This window comes from Dama dama, chromosome 27 (genome assembly GCF_033118175.1).
Source record: "Dama dama isolate Ldn47 chromosome 27, ASM3311817v1, whole genome shotgun sequence".
Taxonomy (NCBI): domain Eukaryota; kingdom Metazoa; phylum Chordata; class Mammalia; order Artiodactyla; family Cervidae; genus Dama; species Dama dama.
Window position 1 is genome coordinate 56,639,754 of NC_083707.1, and position 22,324 is coordinate 56,662,077.

At 45.9% G+C, this 22,324-nt stretch overlaps 1 protein-coding gene across 2 annotated transcripts in view; it reads right to left on the minus strand.

Annotated features, from left to right (window-relative positions):
• FECH (ferrochelatase) overlaps positions 1 to 14,275 on the minus strand; it is a 39,135-nt gene extending 24,860 nt beyond the window's left edge. Inside the window, exons 1-4 of one of the 2 annotated variants that reach the window (XM_061130696.1) lie at positions 14,146 to 14,275; positions 8,378 to 8,504; positions 2,127 to 2,246; positions 325 to 473 (exon numbers count right to left, since the gene is read on the minus strand). In XM_061130696.1, coding sequence (XP_060986679.1) covers positions 325 to 473; positions 2,127 to 2,246; positions 8,378 to 8,504; positions 14,146 to 14,191 — 442 coding nt within the window. In that variant the 5' untranslated portion in view covers positions 14,192 to 14,275. The remainder of the gene's footprint in view (positions 1 to 324; positions 474 to 2,126; positions 2,247 to 8,377; positions 8,505 to 14,145) is intronic. The other variant, XM_061130697.1, reaches the window with a different exon arrangement.
• Positions 14,276 to 22,324: the final 8,049 nt, after the last annotated feature.

Sequence of the window (22,324 nt, forward strand, 5' to 3'; positions counted from 1 at the left end):
TCCCAGAACAATGATATGTGCCTCTTTTTTTTTTTTTTCACAGTTGGAGGTGTGAACGCCACCTTCATTTTGAGGCTAATGTTCCAAAACCTTAGTTTTCCCTTGTAACATAAGGAAGCAGCAGAAAGACTATACAGCTGAGGACAGAGGATAACGATAATGCCAGAGAACTGAGGTCGGCGGCCAGGCCATCATGTAGGAACCCCCTCAAATGGAGAGCTGCTGGCACCCAGAACTGCATTTGGCATCCAATAATGCTGTGAATTTCATAACTACCCCTTGAAAGAACAACGCTAGTGGGACGTGAGTTGAGAAATGCCCTACCTGTGTGCGGGGACAGCTCATCCAGCAGCTTCACCATGCCTTCCCCCTGCTTGGAGGTCCACATCTTGATGGGCGATCCGCCTCCGATCCTGCGGTACTGCTCCTGAATTTTGGGGGTTCGGCGTTTGGCGATGAATGGTCCCAGCTTACTAAATCATTGAACATCGAAATCATTTTATTCCAGCTTAAGCAACCTCAGAAACATTTTCTACTCGATTGAAAAAAAAAAAAAGCTAAAGTTTAAGAAGAGCCTAATAAAATCAAGCCTTTAGAAGGCTTGATTAGAAGCTCAAGGTCACTGACTCCAGCCAGCTCCTTCGACACAGATTAGAGAGAGAGAACCTGACGGACTCAGGGGAGTAGCCTCCTCTGCCCCACAAGTGGCTCTAGCAGCAGGATCCCCACCATCCATGCAGAGCCTGTGTGCCGGCCACTAACTTAACCCTTCTTGATCCTGGACCTAACAAGAACTGGCACAACAAGACATTTGGCAGCGCATAGCCCTCTTAATTTAAGAAAATGCATAGTAACCCCATGATATACTTGCCCACGTGAGCAAAGATGTATGGGCAAGCAAGTTCATTGTTAACACTGAAGACAATCCAAGTGTCCATCAGTGAGGCACTGGTTAAATAAATGAAGGTATGACCATACCATGCAGTTCTACGTAGTCGTGAAAACAGAATGAGCAAGATCTATACCATCTGTTACAGAATAATCTCCAAGATACATTATTAGGTTTCAGAAAAAAATAGCAAAGTGACAAATAACAAACATGAACCCATTCACATTTGTGTAAAAGGGGGGGATTGTGTATGTGTGTGTGTATATTCTCAGATGTCCATGGACAATTTCTGGACCTCATAGCACTTACCTCTGGGGTGGGTAAGTGGAAGACTACAGTCCAAGGGGAAAGAGGCACCCACTTTTTACTGTAAATATTTTTTAACTGTTTGCATTTTTATCATATGCATGCACAATTTTTTTATTTAAAAACCCTATTTTAAAGAAAAAGGAAAGGGCTGCCCTGGTGGTTTAGTGGTAAATCCCACTGCCAATGCAGGAAACAGGGGTTTAATCCCCAGGCCAGGAAGATCCCACATGCCACAGAGCAGCTAAGTCTGTGCGCCACCACTACCGAGCCTGTGCGCTAGAGCCCAGGAGCCGCAACTCCTGAGCCCACATTCCACAACTCCTGCAGCCCAAGGACCCTGGCGCCCATGCTCAGCAACAAAAGCCACTGCAGTGAGAAGCCTGCGCACTGCAACTAGAAACGCTTGCTGCAACTACAGAAAAGCCTGTGCGGCAACAGAGACCCAGCACAGCCAAAAATAAATACAGTTATTTTTAAAAGACAAAGAAAAAGGAGAGAAGGAAGAAGGGAAGAAAGAATGAAAGGAAGGGAAGAAGGACAGCAAGAATCCACCTTCACGATGCAAACGAATAATACTCATTGCTTCTCTGAGTGTCAGCCAGTCGTCAAGTACCAAGCACAAATCTATCTTCAAAGATCTTTAAAGGTCCTTCTGCAGTGTGTCCAGACCACCCCAATTTCCAGAGCTCTGGGGAGGAAAGGGCTCAGGGGGAAATCTGTACTGACTGTCTTTCTCTCTCCCCTACAGATATTCTGATATCACAGCTTTCTCATAGCCAACAGAAAATAATAATGCTGCTCCAGCCCTAACCAATATGCACTAAAACCATTTTTTTTTTTCTTTTGGAAACTACAGAAATGAGATCCAGGGAGGGCAAAATGCACCGCACAGGTAACAGATAAGGACAGGCATCCACACGCATCTTACTTTTGGATAGGGAGTGTCATGAGGTCTTGATCCAAGAAGAGCCTCTGAAGGAAGTCCTGAACTTCTTCGACGGTTTCAGGGCCTCCCATGTTCAGCATCAATATTCCAGTCTTCGGCTTCCTGCATAAAACAAAAGGTAACAGTGGGTTTGAAGTATTTCTCGTTTTCCTCTAGGGTAGACTCTAGGTCCAGCCGGCAGATTCTCACTTCGTCTGTCCAATGCAAAGACGAAAACAGTGGGTGGCAGGTCTTGTCACGGCCATCGCAGTGAACGCAAGGGGCCGGGGCCACTCAGTCTCCGTCCCGGTTCAGGCTCTGACCTTCACCTCCGAGCTCCACCCCGGCCGCTGGACGTAACTGGGCGCCCAGTGTTTCTCTATTAAATTGCCAGCTCTGAACAAAGACCCCACTCTTTGGGGACTGAGGGTCATGGTATACACCTAAAATTGTCCTGTTCACGAGACTGCCTCATGACTACACAGGTTACCTGATCTCTCCAGGCTTAAGTCTCCTCATCCGTAAAACAGAGGGCTCACCAGTTACCTCAGGAGGTTACTTGGAGGATTAAGTGGATAACGCACACGGTCATTTAGCAGGAGCCGGCACGTAGGTTGGTTCCATTCTATACAGAGGGGCTGTGGGCTTCCCTAGCATTTTAAACCTCCACAGTAAACTACTAGGCCAGCTCTCTCTCTAAATAAATACGCCCTTATTTATTCCCTTCTCTTTGGTTAATTATTATATTATTACTGACTTAAGTTATTTCCTGCTACTCCGCTTCCTTCTCCAGAGCCTGCCAGGACTCCTTTTCAGCGCCTCCTGCTGTAATGAACTAAATTTCTCACTTTCCTCTCACCTCTCCACCCTTCACCTGAAACCCAACTACCTAAGCAACTCCTATGAAACACTGGTCTAAATTACTCAAGTAAGTTCCGAGCTAAAGAGTCAACTATTACTGAATGAGCAAAGAGAAACAAAAAAGAAAGTCAGGCAGCTTCTGGGAAATTTTTTAAAAAAGGACTGTACAAAAATATAACATGTGCACAAGGTTAGGCAACCATTACAGCTTTCTAATTCCTAAATATTTTTGTCACCCTCAAAAAACTCTCATACCCGTCACTACTCCCCATTCCCCCTGGCCCTCACCCTTGGCAACCTCTAATCTACTTACGGATTTGCCTGTTCATAGGAATAGAATCATTCCTGGCCTATTGGCCTAAATAATATTATATGTGGTTTTCTGTGTCTGGTTTTTCACTTAGCATAAAATTTGCAAGGTTCATTCATGCTGTAGCACGAATCAGTACTTCTTTCCTTTTTATGGCTAAATAGTATTCCATCACATGGATATCCTCTCTACTCACTCTTGATAAAGTGACTGAGAAATAAGCAGCCTCACGTTTATTTAAAACGCCGTTATTACAAACGCTGAGGGGTCTACTTTCTCAGTCTCCTTCGCCAAAACCACCTCCAGCTAAAGCAGTGACTGGCGCAATCCTGCTGAGATGGCTCTCGTTTGGAAGATTGCTCGTAAAGGGTTCTAAGCTAATCATATCATGATGACAGTTTAATTGCAATTTTTAAAAAAAGTGTTAATCATATTTGGCAATCATTTTAGGCAATAGAGTGGGTCAAATTTATACAAGTGGAAACTGTTTTCTTGATCGAACACACTTTAGATGGATGAAGTAGATATCTGAATTTTCGACCTAAATTTTCAAAATAAGAACCAATTCCTGGGGAAAGGGAAGAGCTGCATTACAACAAAGTCAAGGATTTTCTCATTTAGACCCCACTCCATAGATTAACCAAGGTCACTTTTCCCACCACTGTCAGGCCAGGGTTTCTTGACCTCAACCCTGCTAACGCTGGTAGCTGGGTAATCCTTTGTTGTGGGGCTGACCTGTGTATTGGAGGAGGTTGAGTGGCTACCTTGGCTTCCAGTTAGTAGACGGTAATTGCACACACCGCACCCTAGCCGTGACAACCAAAACCGTCTCTAGCCATTGCCAAATATGTCCCAGGGGACAAAAATACCCGCTCCCCACCCTCTGTTCAGAACCACTATGTTAGAGAAAGGGGGTTTAATCTCCTTTTACCAAACCAGACAACTACTTTGAAGTTACTGTTCCATAACTTCTCCACACCCTCTGACCAGGGGTCATATCAATGAATTAACAAACTTGTGTTTAGTTTTCTTTTCTTGATACCTGAAAATTCCAGATTCATTATATTGTGAAACTTATTTTCCCTTAATCTTTCTACTTAGGCCACTGGAGTTCTCCTGGGATTCTGTCTTTCACCCTCAAAAGGCTGTGACTCAAAATAAATTAGGAGCATTTTTCTGTGGATTGCTGCCAGTTAACAGATTACTGGTTAAGAGACTTACCTAAGCCACAGAGGGTATCAATGTGCAAACGGGATTTAGAACTGTTTTTCATCTATAACACCTGAGCTCAGAACAAGAGTGGTTTTAAATGGGATGTTACTCTGTCCTGCAAACCCATGTTTTTGCAAACCATGTTGATCTTATACATGAAAGAGACACATGATGTGAAAGTACCTAAATACACGTGCACTTAATTCAAAACTGTGCTGTGCATGATGAATGGAGCATTAGGAAGCCCTAGTCTGACACCCTTTATTCCCAAACGTGAAGAGCAAAGCTTTAGTCAAGGGTCACCATCTCCTCTCCCCTCCAGACACAGCACATCTGAGACCAAGGTCTGATTGGCCAAGTTCCCTTTGTTTAAATGGAAAAGTGTTCATGGCAAACATATTCAAAGTTTCTCGTTTGAAAAGTTTGCCACATTCTGCCATTTCTATTCTTGACTTCTCAAAATAGAAGGTTTTTCCTTTGAACTATTAATTGGACAAAACCAAAACTGAAGCTCATCAATTAATAAAGGAACAAAATAATTCTACTCTGCTGTATATAATCTGCATCAAGATAAAAAAAAAAAAAAAAGTACAAATCCCAGCTCTTCATTAAATCCCCTAGATGTAATTGGCCAGAGGATCCATGCTGCCTCTAGAACAGGGTTTGGCAAACTCCAGTCCATTGGCCAAATTTGACCCCATGCCCCCTTACTGCTTTTGTAAATAAAGTTTTTTATTGGAATAGAGTTCCACTCATTTGTTTACATATCACCAGTGGCTGCTCTCTTATTGCAATGGGAAAGGTGAATAGCAGTAAATAAGACCAAATGGCCCGTGAAGCCTGAAAAATCGCTCAGGGCTTTGCCGACAAATTTGTACTGTAGTATTGTCTAGTGTAGTCCAAGCACTAGGCAGCACAAGGCCTTCATCACATCTGGCATCAGAATGACTCGCAAAGACACCACTTCATTGTCGTTGTTCAGTTGCTAAGTAATGTCTGACTCTTTGAGACACCATGGACTACAGCACTCCAGGCTTCCCTGCCGGGGTCCAGCCCCAGCAGGATCCAGGGGAACCCTCAGGATGGACGGCGTCAGTGAGAGAAGACAGACAGACACACACACACAGATGTTGCGTAGAAGAGGTAGCTTTTTTTTTTATTTTTAGGATAGCTCAGTTTTTATAGAATGAATGTTACCTCCCCCTTAAGTCACCACACATTACATCAGATATTGGTTTATGCTTCCATCAATATTTTTTCCCCATGTTTTTCCCCTAAGCAATCATCTAGAATGTTTCCAATTACAGAGTTTATACTTAAATATCCCATACATAATCTTCTTGCTTCAATGGCCTAACATTCTCACTCTAACAAAAACAATGTTTCATAAATCTCAGGTATAGTGTAAATTCTTTGGACAATAAAACAATACATGGGGAGGGTTACAGTAACATGTTTGACATTTCTGAAAATAGTACCATGAGAAAAACCTGATATTTTTCTTTACCTGAAACCACAAAATCTCAATTTACAACGATTAACTATTAAACAGCAAAAAACACCTCTAAAGCAGCAAAACACCTCTATTAATAGTAAGATAATGGCAGTAAAGCTGGTTAATATAAGTCTTCTATTAAAATCCTATATACCCCATTTTCTAATTTTACAAAAATGCCCATAATATCCCATGTTGTTTAAAGAAAGGGAAACAATGAACAAGTAGCAGCAAGGAAATAGCAATAGTGAAAACCCTTTCAACCAAGGAGCAAGTAAACTAAAGCCGTACATCTACTTCTAAATCTAAACACCTCTACTCTTTTCTATTCTGGAACATTATAATCTTTTAAGCAAGCAGCCAAACTACACCTGTGGCCTTTTCTTTTATGACTTGATGTTTATGGTCGTGTCCTGAGCCAGAGCAATCTTAAGCATTTCCAAAAAGGCTTGGACTTTTCCAGCGAGGTCTTATTACTATAAATTATCATTTCCAAAAATTAATAGAAAGCCCAACAACAGTAAGACAGAAGGAAGAAAAGGACATACCGGGCCCCTGGGACAACCTCGAGGGGAAGAGCTGCCTTGCAGGTTCCTCTCATCGCGGCAGCTCCCAACACTTCCCTGTCCTTCACAAGCTCCTGGAGTTCGCTCAAATTCATATCCATTGAGTCAGTGATACCCTCCAACCATCTCATCCTTTGCCACCCCTTTCTCCTCCCTTCAATCTTTCCCAGCATCAGGGTCTTTTCCAGTGAGTCGTCTCTTCACATCAAGTGGCCAGAGTACTGGAGTTTCAGCTTCAGCATCAGTCCTTCCAATGAATATTCAGGATTGATTTCCTTTAGGATTGACTGGTTTGATCTCCTTGAAGTCCAAGGTACTCTCAAGAGTCTTCTCCAACACAGTTCGAAAGCATCAATTCTTCAGTACTCAGCCTTCTTTATGGTCCAACTCTCACATCCGTACAGGACTACTCGAAAAACCATAGCTTTGACTATACAGACCTTTGTCGGCAAAGTGATGTCTCTGCTTCTTAATATGCTGTCTAGGTTGGTCACAGCTTTCCTTCTAAGGAGCAAGTGTCTTTTAATTTCATGGCAGCACTCACTTCATTATTTCTTTTTTTTTAAATGGTGACTTAAAAAACTTAATTTATTTTTGGCTGTGCTGGGCCTTTGTTGCTGAGCGCAGTCTTTCTCCAGCTGCTGAGGTGGGGGGCTCCTCTTCAGCTGGGGTGCACAGGCTTGTCACTGGCGGCCCCTCTCGCTCTGGAGCAGGGCTCCAGGCGCACGGGTTTCACCAGCTGTGGTGTGTGGGCTCAGTGGCTGTGGCACACGGGCTTAGCTGCGTCTCAGCATGTGAGATCTCCCCAGACCAGGGACTGAACCCGTGTCCCCTGCATCATCAGGAGGATTCTTAACTACCTGAGCACTAGAGGAGCTCCATCATCTCTTGTATTCAAATACCAGAAATAACCAATGCTCTATAACATGGATAAATCATGATTTAATGAAATACTCTTGAGTGAGCAAAAGTCGCTCAGTCATGTCCGACTCTTTGCGACCCCATGGATTGTAGCCAGCCAGGCTCCTCTGTCCACGGAATTCTCCAGGCCAGAATACTGGAGTGGGCAGCCATTGCCTTTTCCAAGGGATCTTCCCAACCCAGGGATCAAGCCCAGGTCTCCCAATTGCAGGCTGATTCTTTACTGTCTGAGCCACCAAGGAAGCCCAAGAATACTGGAGTGGGTAGCCCATCCCTTCTGCAGCAGATTTTCCCAACCCAAGAATCAAACCAAGGTGTCCTGCATTGCAGGCAGTTTCTTTACCAGCTGAGCTACCAGGAAATACTCTAAGGCTATTAAAATAATGTAAACTTTTAATAGTTATATTATTATATATTATTAAACATATTATTAAACAGTCGTATTATTAAACAAAAACAGGAAGTTATAAAAATGTATGCAGCATTATCACATTTTGATAAATATATATACTGAGTAAATATTAATAGATACAAGTATAGAGACAAAATACTGGGTGGTGAGATTATCAGGTTTTTTTTTTTTCCTGTCTGTATTTTCCAAAATGAACTGATTTCTTTTCTATAAATATAAAGTTACTAGAATTGGGGAGTTTTTTTAGATTTTTTTAATTCAATTTTAATCATTTAATCTTAAGGCTATTTATGTTGTTGACTTTGGCCACTAGGATAACAGAGTAAAAAAATACTTTTTCTCCCAGGGTTCCACATCCAATCAGTTCTTCAGGTTACACCAAACCCTAACACCTCTCCTCCTAGGTAGCTGGCATCGACTGGTATTTAGGTCAGGAAGAAAGGAAATCCTTATGAGTATGTAAAGTCGGACTCATACCTGTTCCCCGGCTGAGCCCGAGGCTGGGGGCTTCCGGCACGCTGGGCGGTGTCCGCGGCGGCCGCCGCTGTGGCCGCACCCGGCTGGCACCTCCGCGGCTGGCAGGCCCTTGAGCCGCCGAACAGCACTGTGACAAAATTAAAGCATGAAATCTCGCTGGAAAGTAATTTCTTTTGAGGAGGCCCTCAGAGCATAATTCCCGGATTTACAATTTAAAGGGATGCTACAGCAGAGGCGATTTCCCCAGCATTTCTCTGCAGGCGGGTGAAGGCTCTTCAGCCCCGTCTGAGGGGATGGGGAGGTGGCCCCTGGGATGGCGTTCACAGCCGCCTGCACGGAACCTTCGCGGACGCCTCCTCTCCCGGCTTTGGCTGCCGGTTTTCATGTGACCCCTCAAGAGAATCACTGCATATTATGATGGCGGCATGCTACTCATGAAGGTAAGGCTCAGACCACTGATTAAAGGAGTGGCGTGCATGCATGCTAAGTCGCTTCAGCCGTGTCCAGCTCTTTGCGACCCCATGGACGGCAGCCCGCCAGGCTCCTCTGTCCATGGGAATCTCCAGGTAAAAACACCGGAGTGGGTTGCTGTGCCCTCTTCCAGAGGATCTTCCCAACCCAGGGGTCGAACTCGCGTCTCTTATGTCTCCTGCACTGGCAGGCGGGTTCTTTGCCATTAGCGCCACCTGGGAAGCTGGGCCAGTTTTCCACACTGGCATAGATCTCATATCTACCTACGAGCCTTCTCCAATACAGCACTGGGACTGAGAGCCCCAGGACTGAGCCTGCACTCTGACAAACTGGGGGAATCCCTGTTTTCAAAGGCCGATTCTGGCCCTCCTCCTCCTCCACTCCACTCCATGGGGTATGCCATCTGTACTGTCAAGGATTCATGGACTCCCAGAGACCGCCCACCATTTCTGACCAGACGCCCAGTGCCCAGGACCCCAAATTCCCTGACTCCAAAGCCCCACTCCCAGGGTCTGCAGGCCTCTTTCCAGCATCCATCCTCCTGAGGGTGGAATGCACCATCAGTATAAGTCATTCTTGACCTGAAGGGTAGCCAGAGGGTGGCTGCTCACGGGGTCAAGAGTGGAACTTGAACATGAACACTGGAGTAGGCACAAGACTCTTCAGCATGCCAGCAGGCCGGGCATGGAGAGAGAAGAAGGGAGGTCTGCCCACCAGAGGCAACTTGCTCAAGGCCCTGGCATTTACACGGCAACTGTGAAGAGCTCAAGAGTTCACCCTTCCAGCCATTAGCAAGGTCTGTTCTATTTGTCAGCAGAGCAGAACAGAACATAAAACAGTCCGCTCGCTGGCTGTATACAGGTCTTGTCCTGAGCACCACAAGACTTAGTCGTGGGCCTGGAAAGCCCATCTGAGTGGAGGAGGGCACGGGCCATGCCCCGTTACGGCATGGAGCGTGTTCATCCTTAAACAACACGGAGAGAAGTGGAAGGGAAGCCACGCAGAAGGTGCTGAAGCTGGCAGTGCGGGACAGTGGTTACTACCGTGCCCCACAGCATACACATGACTTCCCCACCCCGTTCTCAAACCAGCAGTTCTCAAACCAACGTGAGAGCAATCTCCTTCTAGCTGCCTCCCACTTACGAGTCAAAGGCGTTCTGGTGAGGGACTCGCGACAGTTCTGCCACTGACTCGTAACAGAACTGGGGCTGGCTTGTAATCTTTCTGACCCTTACTTTCCTATACCAAAAAATGATGACACCATGCTATCCATAGCCTCCTGGTAAACATCACAGCTGGTAAAACATTACAGACCAGTGGAGTATTTTGCACAACCGCCTGCAGGTGGCGCTAGCGGTAAAGAATCCGCCTGCCAACGCAGGAGCCTTAAAGACACCTGGGTTTGATCCCTGGTTTGGGAAGACCTCCGGGAGAAGGAAATGTCACCCCACTCCAGGATTCTTGCCTGAAAAACCTCACGGGCAGAGGAGCCTGGTGGGCTACAGTCCAGGGAGTCGCAAAGAGTCAGACACGACTGAGCATGCATACATACATGTAATTAGAGCCGGTATCATTTTCTTTCGTGTCTAGAGCATTGGGGCTGCACCTGCTCCAATTTTTTTTTTTTTAATTTTAATCACCTGGCATGTCTATAAAACATAGGAGAATGATATTTCCCGGCCAGTTAGATTTCCAGCTGTCCAGATTGTGCACATGCTCAGCAGAGCTAATAACGTGAGCTTGAGCCAAACAATCCTTAACTCTAAGCAGAAGTGCAAAGACTGAAATGAAGAAGTGCAACCCCACTCAAACGAGGTCTCAAACCAACTCCAATCTCCTTGTTTTAGACAAGCCCGATTCTGAACCACTTGATGAGGCCTAAGCAGGCTCTCAATCAAGCCACCATGTCCCCAGTTCCTTATATGAGTAAGGTTATATCAGATTCTATGGGGTATCAGAATGGAAATTTGGCATTACACAATTTGACTTTTGGTATTATTATAAGTTTCCCTCCTGCAAACTTTAAAAGGGGATGGGGCAGGGGTGGGCAAAAAGGGTGAGAGTCTCCATCTAGTACATTAGTATTTCTTAGAACAATTTGGGAGCTGGGAGCTTTTTGAGCTGCCACACTATTGCCATGCCCTCTACTTACAAAATTCTCCTCTCTGAGGTGAAACACATTCTCAAAGAAGGGTGATGCTACTAAAAAAAAAAAAAAAAAAAAATGGATCCTTTCTGCTCAGGACGTAGGGTTAACACACCCACCTCTCAAGGACTTCTCTAAAACACTCCTATCAGAGTTCCCTAGTGGTCCAGTAGTAAAGAATTCCCCTGGCAACCCAGGGGACACGGGTTCCATCCCTGGTTCGGGAAGATCCCACAGGTCTCGGGGCAAGTAAGCCTGTGCACCACAGCTAGAGAGGAGCCCCCACTAACCACAACCAGAGAACGCCTACAGCACAGCCAAATATCAACCATCAATAACTTAAAAACAAATAAAACAATCCTCTCCCCAATGATCTGAAGACTCTAGAAAAGCAGTGTGTCTCCTGCTTAATGATTAGTATGCATCTATCTAAAGGAGTTTAATTATTCAAAGAACAAATGAGACTTCTGAATATACTCAGCTAACTGCTTAAGAGAAACTCAAAGGCACAGGAAGCATCATCTGGTGTAGAGAGTGTGTTCTGAGCTAGAGAGATCCAAGTAGAAATTCCAGACAGGACCAAACAAAGTTATGTGACAGTACTTGGGCAAATCACTGAGCTACTCCAAGCCTCACTTTTCTACATCTGTAAAATAGCGATGAGGCCAAACTTTCAGGGCAGTTGTAGGAAAATTTTTAGAAATCTATATCCAGCCTGAAAAACAGTGCCAGGCACAATGCAAGTAATTAAGCAAGAAGTAAGAACACTCAGTAGTAAGGACTGGCCCACTCAAAAACTAAGACCAGGTGATTTTAACCCTACTCTTGCCATGGACAACTGGTCTACCTTTGGAAAGCCTACAGACAATAAAAGCTATAAAACCAAGGGACACGCAGAAGAGAAGATGACATAAGAAAACAAAACTTCATCAATTCCTGGACACGCCAAATACATGAATCATTCAAAAGTACACCTGTGACTTAAGAAGTTCATGAGTATTAACTGGTCCCCCCAAACCACATTATTTAATATTTTGGATGCCTGGTGGTGGCATACAGGAGGGTAGAAAACGAGGTACACAAGTACCTAACACTGCTCTTTTCTACCACATATGAGATGAGGATTCTTTTAAAAGGTCCTTATAAATAAGTGTATCATTTTTAAAATTAACAGAAATAAGGTTCTATTTTATAACTACTAATAAGCACTTAACAGTTCTTTTCTTAAAGCCTCCTTCATCTATCTGATATGGGAGCCAAAATGTTCTAATGTATTAAACACTGATATATATATATATTTTTTTATTATTCTAGATTTGTTTTTTTCTAATTACAAAAGACATATATGCCTAACATAGAAAATCTGGAAAGGAAAAGGCACAGAGAAACAATAATTATTCTATCAACTTTCTAAAATATACATATACTATATACATGTATACCAGGGAGCTTCTTATTAATTCTGTGATATGCTAAAAACACAGAATATACTTTGAGAATTCATTTTGAAAAATATTATTCAATTTTTCCTATCCCAGATGTTAATCCTTTCATATAAAACAAGATAAAGTAGTATGAAAGTGAAAGTGAAAATGTTACTCAGTAGTCTCAGACTCTCTTGAGAACCCATGAACTATATAGCCCACCAGGTTCCTCTGTCCATGGGACTCTCCAGACAAAAATACTGGAGTGGGTTGCCATTCCCTTCTCCAGGGCATTTTCCCGACCTAGAGATTAAACCCAAGTGTCATGTATTGCAGGAGATTCTTTACCATCTGAGCCACCAGGGAAAATCAGTCTGTAATTCAACTGAACTTTAAATCTATTTCTGCTGTGGCTTCTGAATCTTCCAGTTAGTTACTTATAACCTGGACAACAAAGCATTTAAAGATCCTCAAATTGTTCTATGACCTCAAATCTAGAGCCTGTCAGACTTTCTTTGCCACTGAAAAGGTCAATGAAAGAAAAGACTAATTTCACACTTCTTTCAGCCCTGTTACCGGCACTGGGCTCCCTTTTCTTAAAAGATAATGTCTTTCATCTCCCACTGCCCTTACTGACCTGACTGTCATTGGACACTGGGTCCTAACAAAGGCACCTGTAATAAAATATGGAGCTCAGAATGGACTCTCTCCACTCCTTCTCAGTAGGTGCCAGATTGACAAATTAGGGAACTTTAAAAAAACTTAATAAATCAGGTCTGGGTCCAATCACCATTCAAATGCACTAATCAAGCATCTTGGCAGGTGGCAGCCTTTTATGTAACAGTAACATTTTGAGGGTATCTATGTATCTACTGTGTGCCAGGCCCTGGGCTACAGGCTTTACCTGTAACCAGCTAATCTTCATGGCAAGCCTATGAGGTATTACCTTCTCTGTGTCTGGCAAAGTGAATGCCTCACTCCGGGATTGGGGGTGGGGGGTGGGCAGAAATCGCAGGAATGCTGCAGAAGCTAGCTAGCGTCCCAGCCAGGTGTGTCTGACCAGGGTCCCATCGGCCCATCTTTTGGACCCATCCTACGTTCACCTCTGTATAAGAAACCCGTGGTGTTCTCAGGGGGTCTTGTTTATTCTCCAAATATCTAATTTGGGCTAGAAAACTATTCTCCAAATATCTAATCCAGGGCTAGTATTTTCTAGCCCTGGAGTAGGTCCTGCTGCCACGGACGAGTGAGCACCGGGTGTGCTGCCAGCGGCCAGGGCAGGGCAGCAGTGGGAAAAGTATGATCTCCGCCACCAGGGAGGGAAGCCCAGGGAGGAGACCTCTGCTGATGCTCCTGACAACGATGCCAACGCCACTGTCTCTGCGGCTGGCCCTTAACGCACTCTGCCCCCGTGATCGCAACCATCCTGAGGCTCTCATTAGTCGTATTTTACAGATGAGATCCAAGACTGAGAAATTTCAGCCCCTGCTCACGGCCACCCATCTGACCCACAGGGCTCCGGAACCCCTCCCCGCGGCCGCTCAGGGTCCCCGGGTGACCCACGTTGCCCCCCTCTCGCTCCTCCCAGGGGAGGCCCCCTTTCCGGATCCCTTCTCCGCCCCTCTGCGCCCCCCGCCGCCGGTCCGGGACGTTCCCCAGGCTCCTAAGCCCCGGCGTCCGCGGCCCGCTGTCCCCGCCTCAGCGGCGGCCGCCACGGCCCCACTTACGCCGATCGCGGAGCAGGACGCCCGCAGATCGCAGGGCCGCAGCCATGTTTGCGCCGACTGAAAGCGCTCCCGGGGCGGGTTTGACCCGGGAACCGGGTTCCTCCCGCGGCAGCACAACCAAGAACCCGCCCCGCCAACCGCCTAGCCTGGGAGCCCAGCACCAACCAGCCACACCGCCCCGCTCCCGGCTGCGCGCCCTCTCATTGGCTGGCTGGTGGGGCGTGGTCGGAGGGCGGGACCAGGAGGAGACACGCCCCTCGCTGGCAGCCCGCCCCTCTGCCCGGCGGTTCCCAAAGCAAGGCCCCTGCCTGCTAAGTCGCTTTAGTCGTGTCCGACCTTTGCTGACCCCATGGGCCGTAGCCTACCAGGCTCATCAGTCCATGGGATTCTCCAGGCAAGAATACTGGAGTGGGTTGCTATGCCCTCCTCCAGGGAATCTTCCTGACCCAAGGATCGAACCCATTCCTCTTACCTCCCCCTGCATTGCAGGCGGGTTTTTTTGTTTTGTTTTTACCACTGGTGCCACTCGGGAAAGCCCCAAGAAAAGGCCCAGGACTGTGCTATTGGTCACCAACCACCAAAAAGCTGTTCCGGTTGCCCTGAAAGAGTGGCCCTGGTTGCAAGTGCCCATCTAACCAAGGCAGGAACTGCAGCAAAGAACTTTCTTGACATTTCCATTACTGTTAGTTACACAGGACAATGCTTTTGCCTCAATGCTCCAGTTTTGTTGCCTAGTTGAAGCACAACTGTGCAGCCCCTGTTTTATTTTGCTTTGAGAAAAGAAATTATTTTATGTCAGACCCTCATGACATAATTATTAAGTCCCTCTGTAGTATCTCTATGCAGCAGAGTTTGACAGCTGGGACCAGAAAGCAAACCTTATGTTGCTAACATAAGGGCTTTAGGAAAAGTGAAGGCCAGTCCGGCAAATGCATTTTTTTGGAGGGCTGGGACGGTGAGGTTCGTCAGTATCATGTCTGCTCACCTTTGCAAGGTGACCGCCAGGCCCCAAACCTACCCACGAAAGAGGTGCCCCCTTCATTTCTAGCCCTTCCTACATTCCCACACCTCTGCCTGCCCTTCCAGTTCTTGCCTTCCAAGTAAGTACATCTCCAAGTACAAGATCAACCTTTGGAACAGAAAGGTGTCAGACACCGTTCTTTCATTCACTGAACAAGTATTGAGCACCTGCTGTGTGCACTGGGGAAACAGCTGTGAACAGAGCAGACAAGGGTCTCACATGGGGATGTCGGGGAAAGACAAAACCATCACAGTATGTAGTGTTTGAAGTAACGATGCGGGTTAGAAAGAATGAACGGAGATGGGGAGGGGAGTCTAGTGCAGTTGAAACAGATGGTCAGAGAAGTCCTCACTGACACTTAGGCAGAGACCTGAAGAAGTAAGGAGGCAAGCCATGTGGAGCATTCCAAGAAGATGGAGTCTAGATTGAGTGGAAAACCAGTTTTCCATAGCTAAAATGTATGCTTTTGATTAATTAGTTTATTATTAATGATAGTCCTCTTTATGGTTAGAAGCTCAGTGTAAAATGTCAAATGGATTGCCTTTCATACTATGTACATAACCTTTGAATCAAGCAGCAGATGTTTGCTGAGAAGTGGACACTGCTTTCCTATATGATTTGCTAACTTTCCATTCTTAGGACAAAAATTATGAGTTTAGTTTGCCCTTTTGGAGAAGGAAATGACAACTCACTCCAGTATTCTTGCCTGAAGAATTTCATGGACAGAGGAGTCTGGCGGGCTACAGTCCATGGGATCACAAAGAGTTGGACATGACTGAGCAACTAACATACTTTAGTTTGCCCTTTAAAGAGGTGATCTTGGACTTCCTTGGTGGTCCAGTGGCTAAGACTCCACTTTCCCAATGCAGGGGGCCTGGGTTTGATCCCTGGTCAAGGAATTAGATCCCACACGCTTCAACTAAAGATCCTGCATGCTCCAATGAAGACTGAAGATCTTGCGTTCTGCAACTAAGACCCAGCACAAACAAGTATTAATAAATAAGTAAATGTTTTCAAACATTTTTTTTAAAAATTGAGAGGTAGTCTTTGTAGATAATATACTCTTCTACCTAAAGTCTAAACCTATTGCTTTTAAATCAACTACACAAAAAGTCTCTACATTTTGAAATGCTGTGCTGGAGAAAGTATGGACAAGGTCAGAGCGCTAGAAAAGTTCAAGGGTTTCTAACAGCTGAGTGGTGTGGGCTCTTCTCGGTCACTTCTGGGAGGCTCTGGATAAGACACCTCTCCATTCCTGGTGCTGGGCCCCACCTGCTCAGTGAAGATAAGGAGGGTCTTCTGGCCCCTCCCAGGGAAATGCCGCTGATTAGTGACAAGGCATAAAGGTGCCAAATCTCACATAATCAACATTGGGCTGAGTTAAATTTGTATCTGGCCAGAAACAAGAAAGGAGTTACCAAAACATGCTTTATTGAGTGTATCAACATAATAACATTTAAAAAAATGAATTAGCACCATTTCATACATTTTCCTCACATCCTGTATTTTCATTTTTACTGACTTTTAAAACAACTCATTCGAAATTATGTTCATGTATAAAATGCCCCAATACACATATTAAGACTCATAGGTTACAAATGGAAACAGAACTTTATTATTTTTCCCCAAAGAGAGCTTCATGACATTTGTTATTTCTAATCTGTAGCTTGTTTCTTACAAACATCAAATATAACAGCTTTTCAGTGAGTAAATTTTTATGATCTTTTGAATGAAAGCAGATAAAATAAGCTTTGTATGTGTCCTTTCCAAAACTGATTGGGAAATACAGCCCTTACATCAGAAACTGAATTCTAAATATGGGTTTACTGAGAAATCCAAAAGATCTTTGAAAGGCTAAGTGAACTTATAAAACTATATGATATTTTTATATATTAGGCATGTATATATATTTATACATATATTTACACATATGTATGTATATATAAATGCATTTTTCTGGTTTAAATATCTGTAGCAAAATAATGACCACTTTCCTTAACAAACAGGAGGCGCAGTCTCTGGGCCAGCTCAGATAAGCGGCACCCCCATCACATGGGAGAGAGGGTTTGTCTGAGCTCGGGTGACTTAATTAGTGAAGAAAGAATTCTCTTGTCACAGCCAACACTCAGAGTTCAGCCTGTGGTCCTAAATAAAATACATTTGTTGGTTTCAGCTCAGCGCTTCAATGCAGAAGGAGGCAGAAGGAGATCCTCTAATTCATTTGCCATGATTGGCACCTCCAGGCTGCACAGACTAAATTTAGACTACTCAATTCTGTCTCCTTAATCAGAAAAACAACAGCACGAGGGAGGGATGCTGTTGAGTGTAGGGAGAAAGAGTGGCTTCATGAGGCAGACAAATGGTGAGCTCTAATAATTGCTCAGGGAAGTCTGATCAATGGTCCCCACAACTGTTTTCCAGCAAAGAGGCCACCCAAGTCTAGGCCAATGGAATGTGCGTTCTGACTGTCCCCTTTACCACACAGAGCCTCAGTATTAAAGTGGTGATGGGTTTATTAGTTCATCTGCACATTTTGGTGGAGCGTCTACTGTGAGCCAAGAACTGTAGCAGATACTGTGAAGGACAGAACATAAACTGCACCCTCAGCGCTGACACATACACGACCACGGGTGGGGTGGGCAGCTGGCAGGGGCTGCTCCGTAGCACGGGGCACTCAGCTCGGCGCTCTCTGATGACCTGGAGGGCTGGAACTGGGGCAGGGTGGGAGGGAGGCTCAAGTGAGAGGATGCATATGTATATATATACACGTGTGTGTGAGCACTAAGTCGCTTCAGTCGTGTCCCACTCTTTGCGACCCCATGGACTGTAGCCCGTCAGGCTCCTCTGTCCATGGGGTTCTCCAGGCAAGAACACTGGAGTGGTTTGCCATGCCCTTCTCCAGGGGATCTTCCTAACCCAGAGATCGAACCCAGGTCTCTTATGTCTCCTGCACGGGCAGATGGGCTCTTTACCACTAGCGCCACCTGGGAAACCCAGATATGTGTATTACATATAGCTGATTCACACTGTTATACAGTAGAAGGTAACACACCATTGTAAACCAATTATACTCCAATTTTAAAAATAAATTTAAAAAAGTAAACTGTACTCCCAAGTAGCTTATTCATTTATGAAAGAAACATGTATAGAGGGCCTACTACCTATGTCAGGCACATGTTGGAAACAGCAATAAATTGGACTATCTCTACTTTCATGCAACTTACATTCTAGAAGGCAAGGCAGACAATAAACAAAAGATACATGCCACAATGTCTGCTATGACTAGGAACCGTGAGGAAAAATAATAAAGGGGGTGAAGAAATGGAGAGAGGCAGGAACTGTTCTTTTCGGGGGTGCTGTGGGACATGGCCTGTCTGGAAAGGTGGCGGTTGAGCGGGGGCCTGTGGGGAGTGAGGGACGCTCTCTGTGGAGAGGCTTTCCGAGCAGAGAATCAGAAAATGCTGGGATATATTGAAGCTTGTGTTAGTTCCATGGGGCTGCTGGAACAGAATACCACAGAGCAGGGGGCTTAAGACCACAGAAAGTTGAAAGGTCGGGGCATGCCCCGGGAAAGTGCTGCAAGGCAAATTCCGGAGGCTGGCTGAACTTCCAGGGGCTGGTCCCATGCAGCCTTGTCCAATCAGGTACCAACATAAAGCCCTCGGACACTGACCACCGCTGTAGCCCGCGCTTTCTTCCTTATATGAAAAGACCTGGCCTGGATGCCTGCCCGGACTATAAAACCCCTCCCCACCCCTCATACTTTGCAGACTCCCTTTGTCTCCTCACTCACCAGCCCCCGGGAGTTCTGCCCGAGAGCGACGCTTAATAAAAGGCCTTTACCACCGGTCCTTAGAGGCGGCTTTTTCCTCCCGCGGCGTTTTTCCTAACAAAAGTTACTGCAGAAATTCTAGTCTGGGGCTAGAAGTTCAAGTCCAGGTCAACAGGGCTATGCTTCCTCTGGAGTCTGCAGGGGAGAATCCTTTGCTGTCTCTTCCTAGCTCCTGGCAGCCCTTGACTCTCCTGGCCTTGCGGCTGCCTCGCTCTGATCTCTGCCTCTGTCATCACCCGGTCTCTTGTCAGTGTATCTCTTTCCCATGACCATCTTTCCTCTAGAAGGACACCACTCGTACAACGCAGTCCAGTATTCTTGCTGGAAAATCCCATGGACAGAGGAACCTGGCGGGCTACAGTCCACAGGGTCGCAAAGAGTCAATCATGACTCAGCAGTTAAACCACCACCACCATATTGGACAAAGAGCCCACCCGGTTGACCTCATCTGAATTTGGCTACACTTGCAAAGAAACTTTTGTTAAATAAAGTCACATTTCCTAGTACCAGAGGGGAGGATTTTAATATACAGGGGAAGGGGGTAATTTTTGGGAGGTGGGGGACACAGTTCACCCCGTAAGAAGGCCTTGAGGGACAGTAACGGAAACTGCATGTCTTGAGCAGAGTTTGTGGGGTGGAGGGCAAGGAATTTTGGCTGATTAGGAGATGAAAGACTTCGTCTTTTGAACAGATCTCCCTCTAACAGCGATCCATGCTTTGAGTGCAAAACATTCACTTTGCCTGCAGTGTAGAGAGAAGAGTGGGGCTCTTACACCAGTTTTAAGGCATGTATCAGGTGACTAAGTTCATTTCCTCCGTGGGGCTCTAATTTTTATTTATTTGAGATCATATTGGGCAAGAGTGTTTTTCTCCGAGAGATCACCGTCCCCGGGGCGGTGGGAGGATCCCTCCACCCCTTCTAGCCTGCCTCTGCCAGGATCCCAGTGTCCCATCAGTCTTAGATGCGACTTGTGTTTATTTCTTGGCTTGGCAGTCCTGCCCCTTACAGGTACATTCAAACCAAGGAAGCCGTCATTCCCTGTCAGAGCCCTGGGCAGGCAGCAGTCTTCCTTGTCTATCTGTGCTCTCCGGGGCTAGTTCTCTAGATTTCACAGAAAGGCCAGCCTTCCAAGGGCCCCCTTCATGCAGGGATGGGTCTAGCCCTTCCTCCACTGTCCTGTCTGGGTGTGGTGTGGGCATTCTAGAAGCTGCATATACGATGTGTTCACTTTGTGAAAATTCACAGTGTTGCACACTTATATGTGTGCCCCTTTTTTGTATATTTTAGTGAAGTGAAAGTCACTCAGTCCTGTTCGGCTCGTTGCGACCTCATGGACTATACAGTCCATGGAATTCTCCAGGCCAGAATACTGGAGTGGGTAGCCTTTCCCTTCTCCAGGGGATCTTCCCAACCCAGGGATCGCACCCAGGTCTGCTGCATTGCAGGTGGATTCTTTACCAGCTAAGCCACTGGGGAAGCCCACAAGAAGTGTACGCTGGTTATATACTGAATGTGGGCAGACACCCTGGAGGCAGAAGGGCACATGATAACTAGGGCAAGGCATTCACTCGGCCACTGCACAGGGTCTGGGAAGGGCTCAGAGATAAGGCTGGGGCGAGACGGCTAAGGACTGAGCCCGAACGTGCTGAGAACTCGGACCTCTGTTGGTAGGTGAACGGGATCGCGGGTGGACAGGACAGTCACAGGGAAGAGGAGCCTGTCCAGTGCGGTGCTGTGAGGAAGAGGATTGAGCAAGCACGGTCCGGGCAAGAAGAGAGGAGAGGCAGGGAGAGCCAACAGGAGCCAGCGGCTATGGCTTCCAAGAGCCGTGCTGAGTGGCGTGGCCGGCTCTCGATGGCGCACTGGAGACCAGAGGGAGGGCAGAGTCAGGTCGTTCAAGGGCATCAGCAGTAGTGAGGCCAAAAAGGAGAAGCACTTTGGTCAGCAGGAGAGCTGGTTTGGGGCAAAGATGAGTGCACTGTTTTATTGTGGTTGTTTTCATACTGTCTGTTTGTGCCTGAGTATGGTTCACATTGCAGGAAGGACTAACAGGTACAGCCATCCAACAGAAAGTTGCAGTGGTCATCTACATAGAAAAAGGGATTGAAACTGACCATTCACTCGTTTTTCTTACAGAGCAATTTACAGTGAATTCATCCCTCTCCTTGCTGATCTCCTAATAGCTGATAATTGAGTTTCTTCACTTTCGCCTGTGCCCTTTTGATTTGTCTTCAACTTCAGAGTGAAACCCTCTGGGTATAAAGATGGGGGCTGGAACATACGGATATAATTTCACTCCTTCCCTAAAACCTGAGATGTCGAGAGGTTTTGCTGTTGGTGGTGGTGGTGATGGTGTGTTTTGTTTGCTTCCAAGCATAAACCTAAAAGGCTGGGGAGAAAAGAAAAAGGAACCATGGCAATAAATTTTGGGAGCTGGAAGGCAGATGGATAAATGGTTAATGATTTAGCAAACTGAAAAAAATTGAATCTAAAGATGGCCAACCTAAGACAAGAACCATCCAGATTTACGTGATGGAGTCCCTAGGAGGTTCCAGGTTGGCAGCAGCAGGTACCCCTGAAGTGGGGATGAGAGAGAGAGATGCTAGACTGAGATAGGTTCAGGGAACTAGACTCTTCCGCCTCCACCCCTTTCCCTCCATAGGCGATGGGAAGAGTCTGCAATCCAACCAGCTCAAGAGGAGAGATCCAGGGATGTTGACTTCAGGACTCACACCCAACAGCTGAGGCAGCTCACCCAACGAGAGGGTTCACATCTTTTCCGACAGACTTTAAAAGCATTTTACCTCCTATTTGGAACTCTCAGTAGAAAAACAAGCAAAAAAAAAAAAACAAGCATCACTTGACTTCTGAGAAAAGCCTCCAGGACAACAACATCTTTGTCAGCAGGGACTGGTTTTGCGGAAAACAATTTTTCCACGGACCTGGGGTGGGGGGTGGAGGATGGTTTGGGGATGACTCAAGAGCAGTGATGGGGGGCGGCGGTAAATACAGATGAAGCATCACTCAGTCCCCTGCCACTCACCTCCTGCTATGTGGCCCGGCTCCTATCAGGCCACGGACTGGCACCAGGGGCTGGAGACCCCTGCTCTAAGAGGAGAGACAGAGACCCGAACACACAGAAGAAAACATGGAGGAAACGGGGATGATACAGGAGGAAGAAAACCTGGATAAAAGACCATAAAGATGGAACTTGCTGAGACCAGAGTAAAAAAAAATTTTTTTTTTTAATATTTTACTATGCTAACAGAGACAAAAAACTCAATAGAAGGATTGGGGAAAAGTTGAAGAAAACTTTCAGAAAATA